Here is a 20,019-nt window from a genome sequence, read left to right on the forward strand (position 1 = left end):
GGAGAAAAATTAAAACTTTTAGTTCAGTTTATAAAGTACAAGACTGAACTAAATGAGAGCACATCAACGTAAGAAAATCACTTTCTGGGCAAGAAAGGTAAAAATCATCATTTTCTTTTAAGACTGAAGTTTCAGGCTTAGCCACAGCAAATCTTATTTCCTTGCTTTATTCCAAGCATACTGTTAGAATGGCAAAAAGTACTGAAATTCCAGCCAAATCTCATATGGGATTTTATTAAAGAGAAAAATATAGCAAGTCATCCTAACGTTGCAGATGACTCATCGGCTGCCCTTCGGAAATGCTCCTCTGAGACAGGCATGCTGCTGATGAGGAAGCGATGAAGCTGGCAGGCCACTCCCCCAGACAATTTCGCTTGAGGAGCACAGCCTTCATAAAGGACGTCTCTCCAGACACTATGTTATTTTGTTCTTTATTTCACAGAGGGAGCACAGAAGCTGCAAGAAGGGCAGAGCGAAGTAACGGCAGAAACTACACAGCCAGTTGTTTCTGTACAGGAGAAGCAAACAGGAGATCATGAGAAAACTTTAAAGGTAGGGGGAGATACATTTTGAAGTCTGCAGTTTAGTTTTGATGTTGAAAAATAAAGAGAATGTGGACTTTCTTTTAAAAGTTGTAGTTCTTGGGAGAAGAATGGAGGAGATCCGTTCTCGGGATGCGATCGTGGTCAAGAAAAAGTTCCCCTGGTAAATGTGAAGCGGAGCTTGTCAAGATCCTGGCCACTTCGGAGCGGGCTTCTAGGAGGTGGTTTCAGAGGGGAAGGTTGTAATTTACTTTGTCTAATCTAAACTCTTCATATGTTTTCATGAAGAATGACTATGAAGAACTAATGAAAAATGAACCAAGCAGTAGGGAGTAAAAGCTGAAGTTTCTTAATCCATGTGAAAACATAAAGCAGTTTTCTTAAAAGAAAAAAAAAAAGCATGATATAAGTAGTGATCTAAGCAAATTTTGAGAGTCGGTATTGTGGTTTCCTTATACTCATCGTAAAGATACCGTTCTTGGTAGTTGGGCCGAATGACTGTGTGGGAGTTAGTCTGCCCTCAAGCTTCACACCATCCTGTTTCCACTGAGCAAACAAGAAGGTGTGCTTTGGAAAAGAATGGCACACCTTCTCTAATTTTACGTCCCTAAATACCAACAAAGTGAAACTGCATGTCATAATACAATATATGCTCCTTTTTTGCTCTTACTCTGATTGCAGTAGGAAGTTTGAGCCTGGCCAATGGCCGTGTTAAAAAAATAGAAAAACGAGGAACCGAGCACCAAGTAAATTCAGTGGTAGGGCTGTATATTGGGGTGGCAGAGCAGGAGGAGAAGAGGAAGGAAGATGAGGTATTTTTGGATGTCTTCACAATAGCTACAGGTGTTTTCTAGGTTTTGTTTCTACTGTTAACATGCTACCCAGGGTTATGAAATACTATTAAAATGTGATTTTCTACAGGCAGATGCACAGTCTGAATTTCTGCTGACATTGCTGTGTAGTTTGCTGGAGGGACAGGGGATTTTTGTCAGTGATATGGCTGTGCTGGCAGCGGTCTCTAGGGTAGCCACAGTTACACTTACAGAGAGGGAATGACCTAACCTCAGAGGAAGTTGACAGCAGAATGGCTTGAGCACAAAGGGCTGCGTAATGCAAAACAAAATTAAGATGGAAAGAGAAGGGAAACTTCTTTGTTTGTTTTTTTTCTTTCCTTTTATTTACCATGACTATTCCAGTAGTACTGAATCAAGTCCTACCTTGTTAGGACAATAGAAACACTTCAATAAAAGCGAGCAGATTTGTAAACTGACTAAGTATGGTTTCTTTATTTACTTTTTTTGTGTTAAAAGTTTTGTTGTGACTTTAATTGATACTCACTGATTTACATCAGCTGAGATTCTGATTTTTACTCACTCCAGATCTAGTCCTGCAGTTTGAGAGGCACTGAGAATTTTGCCAGCAACTCCAAAGGCTTGAAGGTCTGAAGCCCTGATAAACTGGAGCTTTGCGAATTAAGTACAAAGGCTCATTTTAGAAAGAAGATACAAAGACAATACCATGTTCATTGTGGCATACAGCTGTCAAAATGCATATTAGGATTTATGGGTTGTTTTTTTCTGTGGTAGTAGTCACCTGATCACAAAAAAAATCTCTCATGAGACTGCAGTGATCACACTTGATCCATTTGATGCCAAAGTTAATTGCAATGCTAAACCAAAGCAATAATAAATACAGGCAGGTTACAAAAATGTAGTTTTCAGAAACTGTTTTCTTCATTCAGTTCTGTTCAATCAGTTGGTAAGGCTGGTAATTGCAGATTATTACAATGTTGTATATGATGGTTGCATTTTCCTACTAATATATGCAGGAGGAGGGGAAAAACACTAATTAGGAAAGTCTAGGGCAGATGAAAAGAATAAAATAACCTAATGGAATGCCTGTGTCAGCAGGTACATATCTCATCCTGGAGTACACAGTATGAGGAGGCACTGGAGTGGCGTTGATGTGGAAAACTAAGCTCTGCAAGGAAACCCAGGGCTCCACTGAACAAGAGAATTCATAATTCAGTATCTGATAGATACCGAGCTGCTCAAGGATGGATTAAGAACATGAAATTTTGAAAAGCTAATTAAAGCAGAGCTCGGAAAACTCAGATGCACTTATGTTCCCTTATCACAATATTTGCTGCTGAAAATACTAATTTTTGAGCACTGTGGGTAACATTTCAATGTTCCCTAATCCTTTTTGTTCTCACTTTTCAGGCACATAAGGAAGGCAAGCCTCAGAAATTGCTGGAAATGAACGGGCATACATCGGTGCCGCACTCCTACGACTATGATCTCATTGTCATTGGTGGGGGCTCAGGTGGTCTGGCAGCTGCCAAGGTATGGGAGAGAAAACACAAATTTGTACTTTCCCTGTAAGTAGGTGGGTGACATCCTCAACGTCTTGGATCTGGGTATCTTTAACACTGGGGGGCATAACATCTGCCTAATCAGTGGGTTTTGTTTTGAGGTTAGGTCCGGTTATACAATATTCTTTTCCTTGTGTTCTGAAGAAGAAAAACGTAAAAATGTCGTGGTATACTTAATAGAATGAAACTTGGTCCCCATTAGTGGGAAATGATGCTGTTGGAAAGCAACAGGTAGATATCTCAACTGATAGTTGAAAAAGTTTTAAAAACTATTTAAAGTTAACATCAGGGTTGTTTTTTTTCTGAAAGTAATATCTGTTCAGAAATAGTTGTGTATGCCATTTTAATTCTTAACAATGGGAGAGATTTTGTGATTTATGAGCTTATATAGTTGCATAAATGGAGATTTTGCCAATACTTAAGCAGCATTAGCATCTCAGCCTTCATTTCTATGGTCTGATACTTCCTGCCTGTAGCCAAATAATTTGATTTTTTTGTTAGGATATTGCTTTTAGAAGCAGATCTAGAATTAATTAAAAGAATCTACAGTGGTGCAGAATATACCAGCTCTTGGAGTTGTCATTATCCCAAATATGTGAAACTTGCTGAAATTTAATGTAAGTCTGTAACGCTCCTTTATATCAGTAGTTAGGCACAGTTTGCCTGTTCTTGCTGTGGTGGAATTAACTATTTAGAACTAAATTGAGCGTTTCTAGAAATAAAACTATTTCGTTGCTCAAGACCTGGAGTTGGATTATTCCTGCAGACAGGAGATGTTTCTTTTGTTCTTGAGAACCAAAGGAAGTCATTGGGGAGTGAAAGAAAATGAAGAGAAAGTATTTCACCATAGAGCATTGGATTCACACTAAACCGTGGTCCCTTAGAAGAACTTCTGTTGTAATGGAGGACTGCAGTGCTGAGAGGTGGATTGTAATGTGCCGTACGTCCATAATCTTCTTCGGTAGTTTACTGCTCTGCCATCGACAGCGGCACTGTTGTCATGGTGTAGGGTGGAAGATAAGATCTATAAAAATTCTGAGACCCCGCAGAAAGAAGCAAACACTGGTTTTCAGAAGATAGGGATGTTTTAGGACAGAAGAGAGTAACAAGTAAAAGTACAGTACAGTAATGCAAAGACAGTTTGCAGTAATAAAAAGCCATCTGTTGAAATTTCTGTAAGGAGTCTGCTCTGCTTCGTTGTGTACACATGCTAGGTGGTTAAGCTACAGCAGTGATGTTTATTGCATCATTTTTCAACTGTGGGACAGAAAACGTGTGTAGCCAGGAAGATAAATTGCCTTATTGCTTCAACTCAGTGTATAAAGTATATTGCTTCTTAGTGTTCTCAAGTGATTGTAGAGTAGTGCAGAAGGTAGTAGATCAATAAAATCAACATTGCTGTCAGTAGTAACGTGTGTATTTCAAATCAGTTTCATGAAGTTGAGGTGAAACTGTTCTACGCGCGTAAACTTCTGACTTACATTATTCCATTTTTTTAAATGAATTAGCATACAGTGCTTTAAAAAGCAAAACAAAAGGAAAAACACCCCAACTACACAGCCCTTACACCAAGTTCCAGATGTCTACACTCCGGTTTGCAGCAGTTTAACTAGGTTGATTAAATGTGTGCTTTCACAATGACACATGCAGCTCTGTGTGCACGTCTTCGCTTTCGTCTCGATGTTGTGCGCAGAGCTTGTTACTACGGAGGCACGTCTCCACGGTGAGTGCCGACGCTGCCAAGCTGACTCTCTGCAGCCCAACCACAGACCCAAGTGCCAGGCCACCATGATCAGTTCACACAGAACAGCTCCAGCCCGAGGCAGCCTTGTTGTGCTCATGCAGCGCTGCACTGAACCCAATAAGGTTTGAAAGCCTGCGGGGCAGGTTTTGTTACTGTGGGCATATCACTGCAGAAGCGATTCTGTCTGTTCGTGATCTCTGCCGAGCTGGCGATGCAGTGCTGGGCTGGATTATGTGAGCATATAGCTGGGTGTAAGCTTGGGAATCCATGCATTCTAGTTAGCTAAAGCCAGTAAAGCTCTTCTGAGCTGTATGTAAGAGTTGTCATTATAAAGGAGCATTAGTAACACGTCTGAGTCCTTAAGCACCTTTCTGAGGAACTTTCTCAGAGGTGCTGCTAATGGATAGAAGTTAGCTGCTTGGCCAACCTTGACCTTAATCAGAAATCCAGTACATTAATATTTTTCAAAGCTATTTACAGCCTGCATTGTTTGAAATGTGACTTGTATTTTGCATGAAGACAAATTTAAAATTGAAATTCTAATTTTCAACTATTTGGGTTAACAAGTATTGCTGGTGATGTAATGCTGAAGGCTGTCCAGCTCCTCCCAAACCAAACCCAAGGCCTTAGGGTAATATACTGCGCCTATAGTTGTTAGTGCTCACATGTCTAAGAACTCATGTGATGTAGCACAGTTGTGGCTACTCCAAGTATCAAAACTATTTTGTTGCATGTCATGGTGGAATCTGTCGTTGTTGTTTCTCAGCTATATAGTACTTACTTAAGTGTTTTTCTCTGGTACCAGGTATCGCCATCGATTTTTGCCTTTTTCTCAAGAAGCACATACAGAATCAATATAAAATTTCCATTTCACAGTATCGTTTAAACACATTGCTTGTAGATTTGCTAATGGAACTTCTCAGGGGGAATATCATGAAATAAACCACTTTTCTAGTATGGATGACATCTTCACATCCGGATTGTAAATTCAACTTGCCGCAGGTTGACTAACTTGAAGAGCAAGAGCTGATCCTGACAACTACAGATTGTACTCAAAATCGAGTGTTCCATTCTACTACAAGAAAACAGATTGGATAAGCACAGTTGTAATACTTGTCCACATGTCTGCTTCTGTCATTGTATAATGTGGTTTCAAGCAAATGTTTGAGAAACCATCTTTGAAGGGAAAGCTGAGTTAATGAAGAACTTTTAAAATATGTTAGAAGTAAATAGCATGTAGGGAAATAGTACGAACAAACTGACAGGATGGAGGAGAGAAGACGAGGTTTGACTCTGAGTCCTCTGTGTATCAACTGGCGCCATGCTGTTGTGTAGCAAGATGAAGGCCTTTTTTTTTTTTCTCCTTTGTCTTTTTTTCCTACTGAGTGCACAGATTAATTCAGAAGATTAATGACTGTCTGGCTGTTCCCTTGCAAATCATTCATTATTAATTAAAAGTCACAAAGCTTTTCAGCAATGCATGATGTTATCATGTACTCCAAATTTAACCTCTAATATTTACATATGTGTCTTATTTAATTTGTTTTGCAGGAGGCTGCCAAATATGAAAAGAAAGTGATGGTACTGGACTTTGTCACGCCTACACCTCTGGGAAACTCATGGGGTAAATTTCTCTTTGTTGCAAACCTGTTGTAAAGGAGCTTTACTCAGAGACTCTGATTCTTCTTTGAGATCAACCACACTGATGTGAAAAACACATTGTGTTGCTTTCTCTCAGGTCTTGGAGGAACATGTGTAAATGTGGGCTGTATACCTAAAAAATTGATGCACCAGGCAGCTTTACTAGGACAGGCCTTGCAAGATTCACGCAAATTTGGATGGCAGTTTACAGAAGAAGGTAAAGAAGGAGAACACTTTTTTTCAGTTTTGTCATTTGTGCTGAAAATCCGGAGGTTCTTTTCACAGCCAAGTGCTTGTTGCACTTAAATATGTGCTGGCTTTAACAATGTGAAGCAACTTCAGAGAGATTACACATAAACTTAGGCGCTTTTCAAGTCTAAAGCCATGGGGCATATTGCCTTGCAGCATCTGATCTGTTTGTTAATAGATTCTGATCATATTAGTATTTGATAAGATTGCTGTGTGAATAAAAGCAGTAAAGTAGTACTCCACTTCTGAATGTAACACCACATCTAAGAGAATACCCCAGAATGTCCCCTGTTAGAAACTTACTCATAGTTGCAGGCAAGGATTTCCTTTCCCTCAGTCTCTGTCACTAAGAAGCTGAATTTTGCTTTGTATTAGCTCTAGTGTGCATGATTATAGGATTGGGATTTGTTTAGGGTGTAATCCTGTAGTGGGGAACATGCAGAGGCACCTTTCAGAGTTGCATAGTCTTCATTTGTTGAGCAATGTCACCTGCTCACGGCATGCATCTGTAGAAAACTGTTGTTAATGCACTGAGTCTAAAATTTCCATGTTTTGAAGTTGTATCTGTTCTACTGTGACCTCTTGTGTTGTCTGCGCTGATGTAATTCCTTGAATTTCGGTAGAGTTACTCTGGAATAAAAAAGGAATAAGACAGCGGAGACTGGGTCATGGAAAAAATCTGTCTGAGAATACAAGGTTGGCTGTGGAAAAAGAAGAAATCAGACTGAAAGATGAGCCTTTCTCTTTTGTTTCTAACAGTCAAACACAACTGGATGACTATGACAGAATCTGTTCAGAATTACATTGGGTCACTGAACTGGGGCTATCGGGTTGCACTGCGAGAGAAGAAGGTCACATATGAGAATGCATACGGAGAATTTGTTGGGCCACACACAGTTAAGGTACTCCCTAGCCACGTTTGCTGCGTCTTCCTGTAGCACTTTCTGAATAGAGGTGCTTTTCAAATAGAGTTTTTTTTCCCTTGGTAAGACTGTGAAATACTCACTTTGGACTAATACTTTGTCCACAGGCAACAAATAAAAGAGGAGTTGAGAAGCTGTACACAGCTGAGAGATTTCTCATTGCCACTGGTGAACGGCCACGTTACCTGGGTATACCGGGAGACAAGGAGTACTGCATTAGCAGGTAAAAACAGCGAGGAATATGAAGTCATTCACCGTGCATAATTGGTTCACCTGTGAGAGAAAGTGGTGAAGCACGAGCAGGGCTGCTTGGTTGCTGGTTTTCTTTCCTGTGTAACTTTTTGTTAGGGGAAAGTAAGCGAAGGAGAATAGCTATAGACAGATATCAGGCTGCCAAAAATATTGGTGTCTAGTTGACATCACAGGACTGTGGCTGGCTAGGACGGTTCTGTTTCTGACTGATAACAGCAGTAACAGAGAATACCGTAAATCATGTGCGTGTCCGTCGTAAAATTAATTCATCAGCTCTGCCCTAATTAGCATGACACCCAGTTACTTGCTATTCCTTATGGTCTTTTTGTTCACATATGGAAGTTTTTTTTTTTTTGTAATGGAGAGCACAGTCTGCTTGGAAGAAACCTCCCTGCACAAATGTCAAGGAAAAGGGAAGCTGCAAAGCAGTTGGTGTTGTGAAGCTGGCTGAAATGTGTCTGTCTTCGTGGATTGGGGCAGTCTTGAAACTCAACCCAATTTTTTCCCAGCTACTCAGTGAAGTGAATTCAGCTTTTGGGAGATCCTGTTTCAAATGTCTTGTTAATTGAGAAGACCAAGAAATTCTAGCACAATTTTGACAAAAAAAAAAATTGATAGACAGATGAAATGTATTTTAATATCAGACTAACTTTTAAGTTACTTAATGTAGAAACAGGTTGAATTCAGGCTTGAAAACCTATAGCAATGAAATAAGTAACTGGCATAATTCCCGTGAAGCCAAAACACCATGTTGTATGTTTCCCTTCTAATAAGTAGTAGTGAAATTAAAGATAATATAGCCTATGAAGTGGTGCTTTAAAATAACAGTAAGGTGGAAGAGTCAGGAATGCCAGTGTTATGGACGATCAGATTGAGGCTGTCTCTGTAATCTTCGCTGGGTTCCCCACAGGATAGGAACTATGAAGTAGCCTTCAGTTACGCAATCATGTTTTATTCCACCACAACATTTGCAGAGAGCATCTTTGTTTAGCCTTTGCAGTTGGCTGAAAAAGAGACACTTTAGATTTAAATCTCTGAAGAATTGCGTTGCCAAACTCTAAGTCTCTGCTGAGCAAGTGTGATTATGAATCCCTGCTTTGTGGAGAAGCCCTGGTTTTACAGTCTAGGTCCAAAGTGTGCTAGAACTGATGCACCTTGATGAAGCGGTTGAAAGAAATGGAAAGCAGGCAAATAAACATGTTTCCTGTGATTTCATGCTTCTGTCTCTACCTGTTACTGTGGTTTGCATTAATTTGTTTTATTGTCTGTGTATATTTGGCACTGTGTATGTGCTTTAGCGAAAGGAGAAGTCTTCCAAGAAGTCAAACTGGCATTTTTATCTTAAAACTGTACCCCTTCCTCTTCTTTTTAGCTCTCAGGAGCTAAAATTTGCAGCAAAATGTTGGAAGCAAGATTCAGAGGGGAGGAAAAAAAAACACCTACCTTTTTTTAACAATTTGTCACACGTTTCTGTAAAGAAAAAAACCTCAAGATTTTTGTGGTGATTCAGAAGTTTCATACTCTTTTTTTTTTTGTGTGTGTACTCCTAAATAGAAATTTTTTATATGTCATGTACTAATCTTGTATTTCAGCTGAGTTTCGGAAAAATTGTGGTTTTTAAGTGAGCAGGAAGAGGAATAGAGTCCTATTCTTACAGAAGAAATCAGATAAATACAAAGCACAATACATTCTTCTGGTTGTCTCTAACTTTCTTTATTTTTTTTCTCCTCTTTTTTTTTTTCCCAGTGATGATCTTTTCTCTCTGCCTTACTGTCCAGGGAAAACCCTGGTGGTTGGAGCTTCCTATGTGGCCTTGGAATGTGCAGGATTTCTTGCAGGTCTCGGATTAGATGTCACTGTGATGGTGAGATCCATTCTCTTACGAGGATTTGACCAGGATATTGCAAACAAAATTGGTGAATATATGGAGGAACATGGAATCAACTTTATTCGGGAGTTTGTGCCGATCAAGGTAGGCTTAAAGTGGTACCCTGTGATAATGTTTTAAGGTGTAAATAGTTTTAGTGAATGCAAAAATAGAATTTGCAATACAGGATCTGCTTTGATATAGTATGCTTAATTTTTGTTTTAAACTGAATGAGTCCATGAATGTTATGTAATTGAAAGGTACCATTTAGTCTTAGTATTAAGATTTTGTGAGATTCTGGAATTCCTTGTCTTTATTAGAATTAGACGGGTTAGTATATGTTGCATTCAAAATGTTGTTCCTGTTCATCCTGGTCCTGCAAATGTTGTATATACTTAAATTCAGCTGTTGTCCTGAAATCTTTGAAACTTCTTGCAGGCTCACAGTTAGGCAAATATATAATGTCCTGTAAGTTCAGGGCCAGTGCATCACAAACAGTCAGATTTTTCACTGCCAGTTCTCAATTTCTCAGCCAGCAAATACTGCTTATTGTGCCCAGGACCAATGGACTATCCAGAAAAGTAAATGGGCTTTAGAAGTATCCATCTATATCCTTTACTTGGCAGAGTCCTTAAATACTTGCTCACTTTTTGTTGAATTTAGTGGGAGTAATCATGCAGCTAGCTATGTAAATGTATAGGCAAATTCAGGTTGAAAAGCAGATTAGATAAATGCTGAAGCTTTTCTAATTTAAAATCGCCTTATCAAAGACTTCAGAGGGTGCTGACAGTATTTTTATTAATTTTTTTTCTCAATAATTAGTGCTTAATTATTATAAAATAGGAAATAATATATTAAGCAGTTTTCAATTTGACATTAAGCCAGCATGCTATGAAGTTTAACACTTTGGGGATTAAAGCATTAAATTGAGTGAAGACTGTTCATTTTCACCCCTAGCAATATCAAGAGTAACTTCAAAAATGCTCTTGTGGGTTACCATGCTGTGGATCTGACCCCCTTCACTGAGTGTGAGAGATGTGCTGTGAGAAGTCAAAGTGAATATGCATGTTTGTGTTGCACAAATCTCCATGTTGCATGAAAAGCAAGGGTGATTATCTAGCTTTTGTTTCACATGTAGCTTTTTCTAGCTGTTCTGGGGGATGGGAAAGAAGGATGCTGATTTTACAAGAAGCAGATCATTTCAACTAAATAGCAAGCAGTCTCCTCCAGGTGCACCCTGTGGAGAGGAGACCATCACCCTAGTCACAGAATGCACTTTTTGTGTATTTTACCCTGTCCCTTCACTAAATGTCTTTGACTTCAATGGGAATAAAATATTTGCCCCTGTTTTTAGTTGAGCGTATCCTTAAACTTAAATTGCTGGATGTGTTTTTAGCATATCTTCTCATCTCTTTCGAACATTGTGTTTGAAGTTGTGCATGTTGTGCTTATTAAAACCCTTCATTGGGACGTTTGACGACAGAAGATGAATTATTATAAATAATGCCACCTTTGAATAGGAGCAGTTTAACACAGTTATCCTGTAAAGTTGGTAGCATGGCACAGATGGTCTGGGCTTTTTTAAATTAAAAAAGGGGAAGAGAACTTCATCAGAAATTTTGCTTTTTCTGTCTTTAAATACTGAATATGAAGTAGGAACTGGGACAGCTTTTGAAAAGTACTTTTTCTTCTGCAGAATGAACACTAAAAATTTCCCAGAATTAGGTTAAGTGTTGCAGACATACGTGTCTCTTGTATGTGCAGCCAGCCGTAGGAAGCAGCCGGGCACCGTGCCGTTCCCTGGGAAGGTAAGGGAAGGGCTGCAGCTGAGGATACCCAGTCCTTTCCTCACAGTCCAGTGAATATTGATGAGGACAAAAAAAGAATCCACCTATGTAACTTTGAAGTCCGTTCAGTAACCTGCTCCATTACTTGAGAGAGAATGTGCAGCTGGATCCATAGCTAAAACTAGGAATATTTATTTCAGTTGACTCTGCGGAACTCTGAAGAGGTTGGGGTTTTTTTTCCTAAATTGCCGATGTTTTTTCAGCCGTTTAGAGCCAGCTGCTGCCTTCTCCTGCAAGGCCATGGCAGCTTTACGTGTTGCACTAATACCATTCAAACAGGGCAAAAGCCGGTACTGCTAAGAGCTGGACTGAGACTGTGGCTTCCCATGGGTGGAAGGCACGATGGTCCTCAAGGTGCAGTTGAAGAAAATGTCTGATGCTGTTTTCGGGTTTTGCAAGAGCTCCCTTCATCCTTATCTTCTCTGTCCCCAGCTGATACTAGCAGCTCACATGGTGGGCTTGGACAAGAACTTCGCTATCAATCAACTTTTATAAACAGAAACAAGGTCTCATTGTGTTGGTCATATGAATAAATGCATGGAGATGAAACAAAATTGTTAAACATGCAAGTAGTAATCACAAATGTAGAGAAAGGTGAACGTATCTTTAGAATGAATGTTTGAATTTGAGGTCATGGTTAAACACTCATTTTCAATGATAGGATATGTCATGGGACAAAGATACATTTGCATATCTTTATTTGAAACTGAATGGTTTTTGTTTTTTTTCCTAATGTTGTAGGTTGAGCAGATTGAGGAAGGAACTCCTGGAAGACTGAAAGTTATAGCCAAGTCCACAAAGGGGGACCAAATAATTGAAGGGGAATACAATACTGTGAGTCCTGTCTGTGTATATAAAGAACATGAAATAGCCTTCCCTTTAATGTTAAGATTTTGTGTGGTATTTTTATCCATAGTTTAGATTTTTTGAAACTATTTTTAATCATTACAATATGCTAATTGCAAACAATCAACAGGTAATTAATGTGACAAAAGTACCAAGATCCATGGGCATGAGTCCATGTGCCTTCCCTGATCATTTGAGTACTTCTGAAACCTGTTTATTAGCTTAGCGATGTAGATGAACTTGGTCATGTGGTATCAGTTGCAGGACTTTTCCCCAGTGGGATATTTGTCATAAGCTATAAGTAATGATTTGTAATAACTTTCATAGTAACTAAAGCATGCTGTTCTGGAGTTAACACAAAGCACTGGTCTGTGCAAGAGCTAAACAAACAGGTTTCCTGTCTTCTCGGGACCTGTTCATGCAGCGTCTTCACAAAAACAACTAATGCCCTGAGGCACGTCTGACAGGGAACTTCATTACACACTTAAAACAGTAAAATTGCAGTGTGCAGGTGTGCCATTATATGTTTGATTGACTGTTTCCATCACGCCTCACCTCACTCATTTTCTTAGTCCTTGATGCTGAAAGGAGAAGAAAAAAAAGAAATTGTGAATAGAATATTTGGAACTATGCAGAAAGCATACAGACAAGCATTGGTCAGCCTGGCGTTTTAGACTGCAATTACTGTGTGCCAGTGACCTCGTTTACCTGTGTAGTGCACCGATCATCCCATACCAAGCACATGCCTCAGTGCATTTGAGTGCAAATATTATGAGAAAGTTTAACAATAACAACAGTGCTGTTGCACAGTGTTGTAGTACTATTTTCCCTGGTCCATAGTAGTGAAAGCTTTTTAGATAGCAAATCAAAGCAATTTTTTAATTAAGGAAACTTCTTATTTCTACTATGTCTTTTGCTGAAACGCTGTCACTCCTCATAGAAGCTATGAGCTGTGTGTGATGCATTTTGAGACCTTCAGCTCTGAAGACCTGGCCTGCTGCGTCGTCTAAAAGACTTGAAGCAGATCTTGGATTCCTGCAGCACTGTTCTTAGTTGTCGTATGGGAAGCATTGTGTAGTTACCTGGGCAGTTGTCCAAGACTGCTAAGCACATAGCTCTTTTCCTTGTGGTAGTATAGGCTGGAACTTGTTTTGCTTGTTAAGGTAGTCAAGTTAATAGGATGGGTAAGAATTTGACCTGGTCTGTCCATCGTTCTGAAGAAATGTTCAGACAAATAATACTCAACAAATAATATTCTTTGGCAGTGACTGGGCTGAGAGCCTATATAAGTAAATTATATTTTCTGATCAATCCAAAAATTATTTTATGGCCTTTTTCTTTGCCTAAACATCTGAGTTTACTTACTGAAGAGCCCTTTCCTTATGGAGCATTTTGGGGTCACCTGCTATGGTAAGGATATGGTATAACACTTTGTTATAAAAGTGCAAGGAAATAAAGAATCTGACCGTAACCGATTTGTTTAGAATACTCTTGGGGTGTTTTTCCAGGGAAAGCCATTTGGCTGTGTTTAATCTTATAATTAAAACCTGGTATCGTTAGGTCATGGTCATGGTGGTGGTGTGCCTTGTCTTGAAGTCTGTGAATGTACAATGGGTAACAAACATATTCATCTTAATGTGACCCAGCCTTAGATACTAATCCTTAGTATATCATGCAAATGCACTTTTGAGGTTTTAAAAAATCAGTAATGTGCATTGCTCTTTTGCAGGTGTTGCTAGCAATCGGAAGAGATGCGTGCACACGAAAAATTGGTTTGGACAAAGTTGGAGTGAAGATCAATGAAAAGTAAGGACAGATGTCTGTGTGCCACTGGCTACTGAGCTCGTATCATTTACTGTTGCAATGGTAGTGGTGCATAGACACTCAAACGCTTGGAGGAAAAATTTGTTTTCCGTTTGCGTATGCTTGGACAGGAGACTGTGTAGCAGATAGCTGCATTTTCTCCCATAGTACTGCCACGTTTGCTTTTTTGATGCTGAAATGTCAGTTCCTAAATGCTGGGAGTCAAAAGTGTCTGTTCCGTTCTGTCTAGGTTCACAGGTCAGTCGCAGCTTCTCCCAGTGACTGGGCTTTCTAGGATCAGGCAGTTGTTGCTCGAACTCTCTTATTCCCATCTCCTTGTTTTTATCTTTGCCACCTCTTGGGGCAGAGATCTGTTTGTTCATACAGGCTTTTAGTGTGGTGGGGTTTGTTTACATTTTTAATGTAAATGCTACTGTATGTTTGTTTTGAAATACAAGGTCAAAGTAGCATTCCTTAAACTCAGTTGGAGTTGGCAGTGTATTTTACGTTTTGGAAGATTTTATTTCTGGCCTTAGAGCAACCCTTGGGAACAATCTGTGCCCTGTAGAGGAGCGTTTCATGTTTAATGTAGTGAGGTTGTTGCACCAGGGAGTGGAGCTATCAGTAATGTTTTCAATATTGGTAACTAAATACTAATACTGGGGCCTAGACAATCTTCCTTTTGAAGGAAAGACACTGGACCTGAACTTGACTTGGCAGTCTATGGAAGAACAGTGCAGAGGGCAGCTTATATGTGAATGTAGTGATTGATGTTGCTGAAGGGAGCTGTTGCGATGTTCTAAATAAGTGGGAGTTTAGGTCCACTCAGAATTGGCAGACCCATGTTGTCTTGTAGAACAGTACACATCTTTCTGACATCGGAAACCTATTACTAGCTTAATAGAATGAACTATAAAGTTATTAGCATAAACGGTATATTTGTTAACAAGAGTAACATTGGGGAAGTTGGATTTTAGTATGGGAATTGCGACTGGTCCCTCAAGTAACTGTGTGACTGTTTCTGTGCCTGTCTGATTAGGTTTCCTTGTTACATGTGTTTCCTGCAGTGATTACTGCACTATCTCATTTATTAATGAAGTAGGAAGTATTAATAATTAAAAACTTCCATTAGCTCAGTACACTTGTAGCTTAAAAGCATGCTGGCTGTCCCTTAAGTAGAGTGTCTAAGAGCTTGACCTGTCTCTGTGTAGAAGCCTGAAGGGTAAGTTCATAGAAACTAGACTGGAATTTCAGTAGTGGAGAAATTCTTTTGTCGTGCACCTTGAGTGGGAGAATATCTCTGCCTGTCATTCCTCAAGGTTGCCAGTACACAGCTCAGCTGGTAGTAGAGGGTGTTTGAGGAAAGGATTTATGTCTCACCAAAGAATTGATTCAGGAGATGAATCGCAACTTCATGGGCTACATCCTTATCCAATGTGTAAATTCCTGTAGTTTTGGTCAAATTTGCACTATTTTACATTCTTGCCCAAGACTGTAAGATTGTGAATATGACTCTCCCTCATACTTAAAATACATGTCTTTCTTTTAAAGCTAAAGGGCCTAACTCCTGCAAGGTTATAGACACCTCCAGTCTTTATAGCAGAACATTTACATCTTTTTTCTTGTTATTTCAAATTGCAGAACAGGAAAAATTCCTGTCAGTGATGAGGAGCAAACAAACGTGCCATATATCTATGCTGTTGGAGATATACTGCAGGACAAGCTGGAACTCACACCAGTGGCAATCCAGGCAGGAAGATTGTTAGTTCAAAGGCTTTATGCTGGGGCAACCAGTAAGGTAAGGAACCAGTTGCCACAAAAGACTTGTCGTTGCTCTACTTCTAAGTGCAGAGTGCAAGTCTGCTTGTTTATGGAAAACTCAGTGGGCTTTTAAGGATTAGTTTTGGTGATCACTGTAATTTTCCCCTGGCAAAGATATTACGCAGATATGTTCTGCTAATTGTGTGGGATGAAATTAATACCTTATGGATTAAGCAGCAGTCTCTTTTTTTCCTATGAAGAGGTTTTATTTTTCTCTCAGAGTGTAACGATAATAAAATGAACTGAGATCATTTGACTTGTTCTGCCTTCCCTAAAAGCGAGCTAAAAGTGAGCAACCATACCCATCCCATTAAATGCTTGAACTCTAATTCATGGGCAGTTTACTAAACTATGTACAGTCCCTAAATAGAGTGTAAAAAGGATCTGTGATGCTCTTCGTTTTCAGTGTTGTTTACCCTTTTTTTTTCACTTCTCATCCTTGTTTTCAATGTAATATATAGTTCTGCTTGTAACTGAATATAGACACAAAGGAAGATCAATGTACCAGTAAGTCAGCACGTACTTACACCTGAGATGTTGAATTCATGAATTTGGTGTTTACATTTCATACTAGTGCAATTGTAGGTTTCATTCAAGTTACACTAGTCCAAATAGGAGTAACACAGGTACTCATTTACACCTTATCTGTAAATTAGGAGGAAAGGAGAGTGCCTTTAAAGAGCTGTTATCCAAGCAACATTGATGTGGGTGCTTGTCTCACCTTCATAACCATAGGGCATAAGCATAAAGATTTTTCTCTTTCAGAGCCTGCTGTATTCATATCAAGTTCAGCTGTCGGTCAGATTTAGAGCTTGATTGAGTTGTTTATTTTAAGTTGGCAGGTATTGTGGTAGCAGAATCCTGAATCAGTGTGCATGATGTCATTACATCAGCCAGGCAAAGTTTAAGAAAACCATAGCTGGAGCCAGAATTTTTTTCTTGCTGCAGTGCTGTGGATATGTTTTAATTTACATTTTATGCCAGATAGCTGTCTCTCAAGGTACGAAAATTCTCATGCTGCCAAAGAAAGCATCATCTCTTTCAGTGAATCCAGTAAATGAGTAACTGCTTAGATGGGATCCTGGCTTACATTGTCGTTCTGACAAATCCAGGTGACTGTATGAAACATAACGATGTGTTATAGATAGCTGGGGAAAGAACAGTAAGCAGCATCTTAGTTCCTCAGTCAAAAATGAAATAAATTAGAGTTGAAATTTATAGAAATTAGAATTACTGCATATTAAATAGAGCTGACCAGCCTGCTGGCCTATGACAGAATGACTAATTTGGTGGAAATGGGGACAGCGGTGGATGTTGTTTACTTTGACTCTAGTAAGGCTTTTGATGCTGTCTCCCATAACATTCTTATAGACCAGCGGATGAAGTACAGGCTAGATAAGTGGGCATGGAGGTGGGCTGAAGATCGGTGGAACTGCCAGGCTGGAAGGGCTGTGACCAACATTCCAAAGACCAGCTGGAGGCCGGTCACTAGTGGTGTGCCACAGGGTTGGATACTCAGTCCAGTGCTGTTGAACATCTTCATTGATGGTCTGGGTGGTGAGACAGAGTGCACCCTCAGCAGGTTTGCAGATGATACGGTCCTAGGAGGGGTGAGTGATGCACCAGATAGTTGTGTTGTCACTCAGAGGGACCTTGTCAGGCTGGAGAAATGGGCTGACAGGAATCTTATGAAGTTCAGCAAGGAGAATTGCACAGTCCTGCACTTGAGGAGGTGTAACCTCATGCACCAGCGCAGGCTGGGGACCCACCAGCTGGAAAGCAGCTGTGCAGAGAAGGCTTCAGGGGGTCTGGAGGACAAGTTGACCATGAGCCAGCAATGTACCCTCATAGCAAAGAAGGCCAGTGACATCCTGGGCTGCATCCTGCAGATGCATCCTGGCAGAGCATTGCCAGCAGGTGGAAGGAAGTGATCTCTTGTTGTCCACTTGGCACTGGTGAGACAGGTTTGGGTTTTGTGTCCAGTTTTGGGCTCCCTAGTACAAGAAGGACACGGACGTACTAGGGCAAATCCAGCAAAGGGCCATGACTGTGATTAAGAGACTGGAGCATCTGACACATGAGGAGAGGCTGAGACAGCTGGGACTTTTTCTGCCCTGCAGAAGAGATGGCTTGGGAGGCTCTTATATTAATGTGTGTTCCTACGTGATGGTAGAGAGTAAAGAAGATGGAGCCAGACTTTTCAGTTGTGTAAAGTACAAGGACAAGGGGCAATGGGTTCAGACTGAAACACAGGAAAATGCCATTTAAACGTAAGAAAAAACTTCTTTACAGTGAGGGTGGTCAAGCGTAAGCAGGTTGCCCAGAGAGTGAGTCTCTAGGACACTCCAAAGCTCCACTGAAGTCAGGGGTCAGTGTTTGCCTTTCGTGGTATGTGATGGGGCACACAGTATCAGCTCTATTTGTACCTGCCCCTCCAAATGTCTGGTTCTTTGACACCTCCTAGGCCACAGTTGATAAAAACATCATAGTTTTTGGACGGTGGTTTTGTCTTTGTAGCATTCTCTGTTAAAAATAGCATGCTCTGTAGAAGCAGTTGAACAGTCTACTTTTTATCTCCAGTGCACTCTGTGATCTGGAACATTTTAAAACAGGGCGCTGAATTTCCTCTTCGTTTTAATCTATGCATGCTAATGTCAGTGTGGCTTTAAACTGTCTTTCTGTTCTTGTTCCAATTAACACCTCTGAGAGGGACAAAACCAAAACTGTAGCTTAATTTTCAACAAATCTCTTTTAAAAAGTAGCTTCCAGAATTATGAATAATCCGACTTTTCTTCCTGTCTGAATTTCAGGGTGCTGAATTTTAACCCATTGTGCTGATTTTATTACTGATGATGTGTGGGGTTTTTTGTTTGTTTGTTTTGAATGCCACACAGTGTGACTATGTGAATGTTCCAACCACTGTGTTCACTCCTTTGGAGTATGGAGCCTGTGGGTATTCTGAAGAGGCTGCGGTGGAGAAGTTTGGGGAGGAAAACATTGAGGTAAATGCCTTTAGTTTCATCTGGATTTTAAGTTGAAGTTAACATTATTTTAAGTTAACATTATTTTAAAATTTTAATGTAATATTGTTAAGAGTCAATTAAAACAGCATTCCATGTTCTGATGTAAGGGCAGGAGGTGACCAGGTACATTTTTGTCTTCCTTGGTAGTTCTAGACATGTTATAAAAATAGTCCCCAATTCCAATAGCTCTAGTTGCAAATATGTTCTATTTTTGGCAAACAGGGTTTGAAGGTGGAATATTTGCTTAAAAAAAAAAAAAAAAAAGAGTTTCTTTGTGTCTGCAACTACTTCAGGATAAATTAAAGCTGGGTGTGTGCTGGAAGCAATACATTGGTTTTAATGTCAAAGCGGAGCTTTTTTTTAGCTATGGTGTGAAAAAATTCTTGCATGGTGATTTTTACCTTATAAAGGCAAATGTTATGCTCATTTTTGCTGTTTATTTTGACTATGCAGGGAGGTATGCGCATAACTACTCACGTGAGTAATCCCTTTCCTTTCACTGGGCTTGCCGGTCAAGAGTGAAATTGGCCATACATTAAGTACTTAGTGCCTGAGGCTGTGCTAACAAAATGCTGTACTGGCCACCTTACAGAAAGCAAGAAGGAAGGGAGTCTGACAACAAGCTGAACTTCTGTGCCCCGTGAAGATCACCTGAGGAGCATTGTTTTGGGAAATAAGTAACTAAGTGGTGGCTCATGAAATTGAGAACTTGTCTCCCTCTTAGCTTTGTCAATTACATTTTTTTTTTAATTAGACTGTGGAGAAAAGAAGTAAATATGACTTAAAATGGCAGTGTGTCAAGTACTGTTAACCTAACTATAGGGCAAAGGCTGAAATTCTTTTCTGCTAACCAAGTTTGTAGATACCCAGCCAAATTTTTATTATTGAGTCAAATTCTTGCTGTTACATGTGAAACACTGGACACTTCTTTGTGGGAAACACACTTCCAGTTTTCAAAATAGTTTTTAAAAACGTGCATCTAGAAGCATTTGTGTTCTGGCTAAGTCCTAATTTAGTTTACTCTGACCTCTTTATCATGTCACCATATTGGATTTTGCTTTTGCAAGCTTCAGTAGGATTATTGAGT

The 20,019-nt window shown here is 39.7% G+C and overlaps 1 protein-coding gene across 20 annotated transcripts in view; it reads left to right on the forward strand.

Moving 5' to 3' along the window:
* TXNRD1 (thioredoxin reductase 1) overlaps positions 1–20,019 on the forward strand; it is an 87,197-nt gene that overhangs the window by 22,911 nt on the left and 44,267 nt on the right. For 19 of the 20 annotated variants that reach the window (XM_075428023.1, XM_075428005.1, XM_075428006.1 and 16 more), the window contains 11 exons: positions 443–552; positions 2,765–2,887; positions 6,212–6,284; positions 6,399–6,518; positions 7,310–7,452; positions 7,581–7,696; positions 9,472–9,697; positions 12,181–12,273; positions 14,015–14,091; positions 15,730–15,886; positions 18,804–18,911. In XM_075428023.1, coding sequence (XP_075284138.1) covers positions 443–552; positions 2,765–2,887; positions 6,212–6,284; positions 6,399–6,518; positions 7,310–7,452; positions 7,581–7,696; positions 9,472–9,697; positions 12,181–12,273; positions 14,015–14,091; positions 15,730–15,886; positions 18,804–18,911 — 1,346 coding nt within the window. Of the gene's footprint in view, positions 1–442; positions 553–632; positions 782–2,764; positions 2,888–6,211; positions 6,285–6,398; positions 6,519–7,309; positions 7,453–7,580; positions 7,697–9,471; positions 9,698–12,180; positions 12,274–14,014; positions 14,092–15,729; positions 15,887–18,803; positions 18,912–20,019 lie in introns of those variants that run through there. The other variant, XM_075428025.1, reaches the window with a different exon arrangement.

The sequence above is a fragment of the Opisthocomus hoazin genome, chromosome 8 (genome assembly GCF_030867145.1).
Source record: "Opisthocomus hoazin isolate bOpiHoa1 chromosome 8, bOpiHoa1.hap1, whole genome shotgun sequence".
In the NCBI taxonomy this organism is placed as follows: domain Eukaryota; kingdom Metazoa; phylum Chordata; class Aves; order Opisthocomiformes; family Opisthocomidae; genus Opisthocomus; species Opisthocomus hoazin.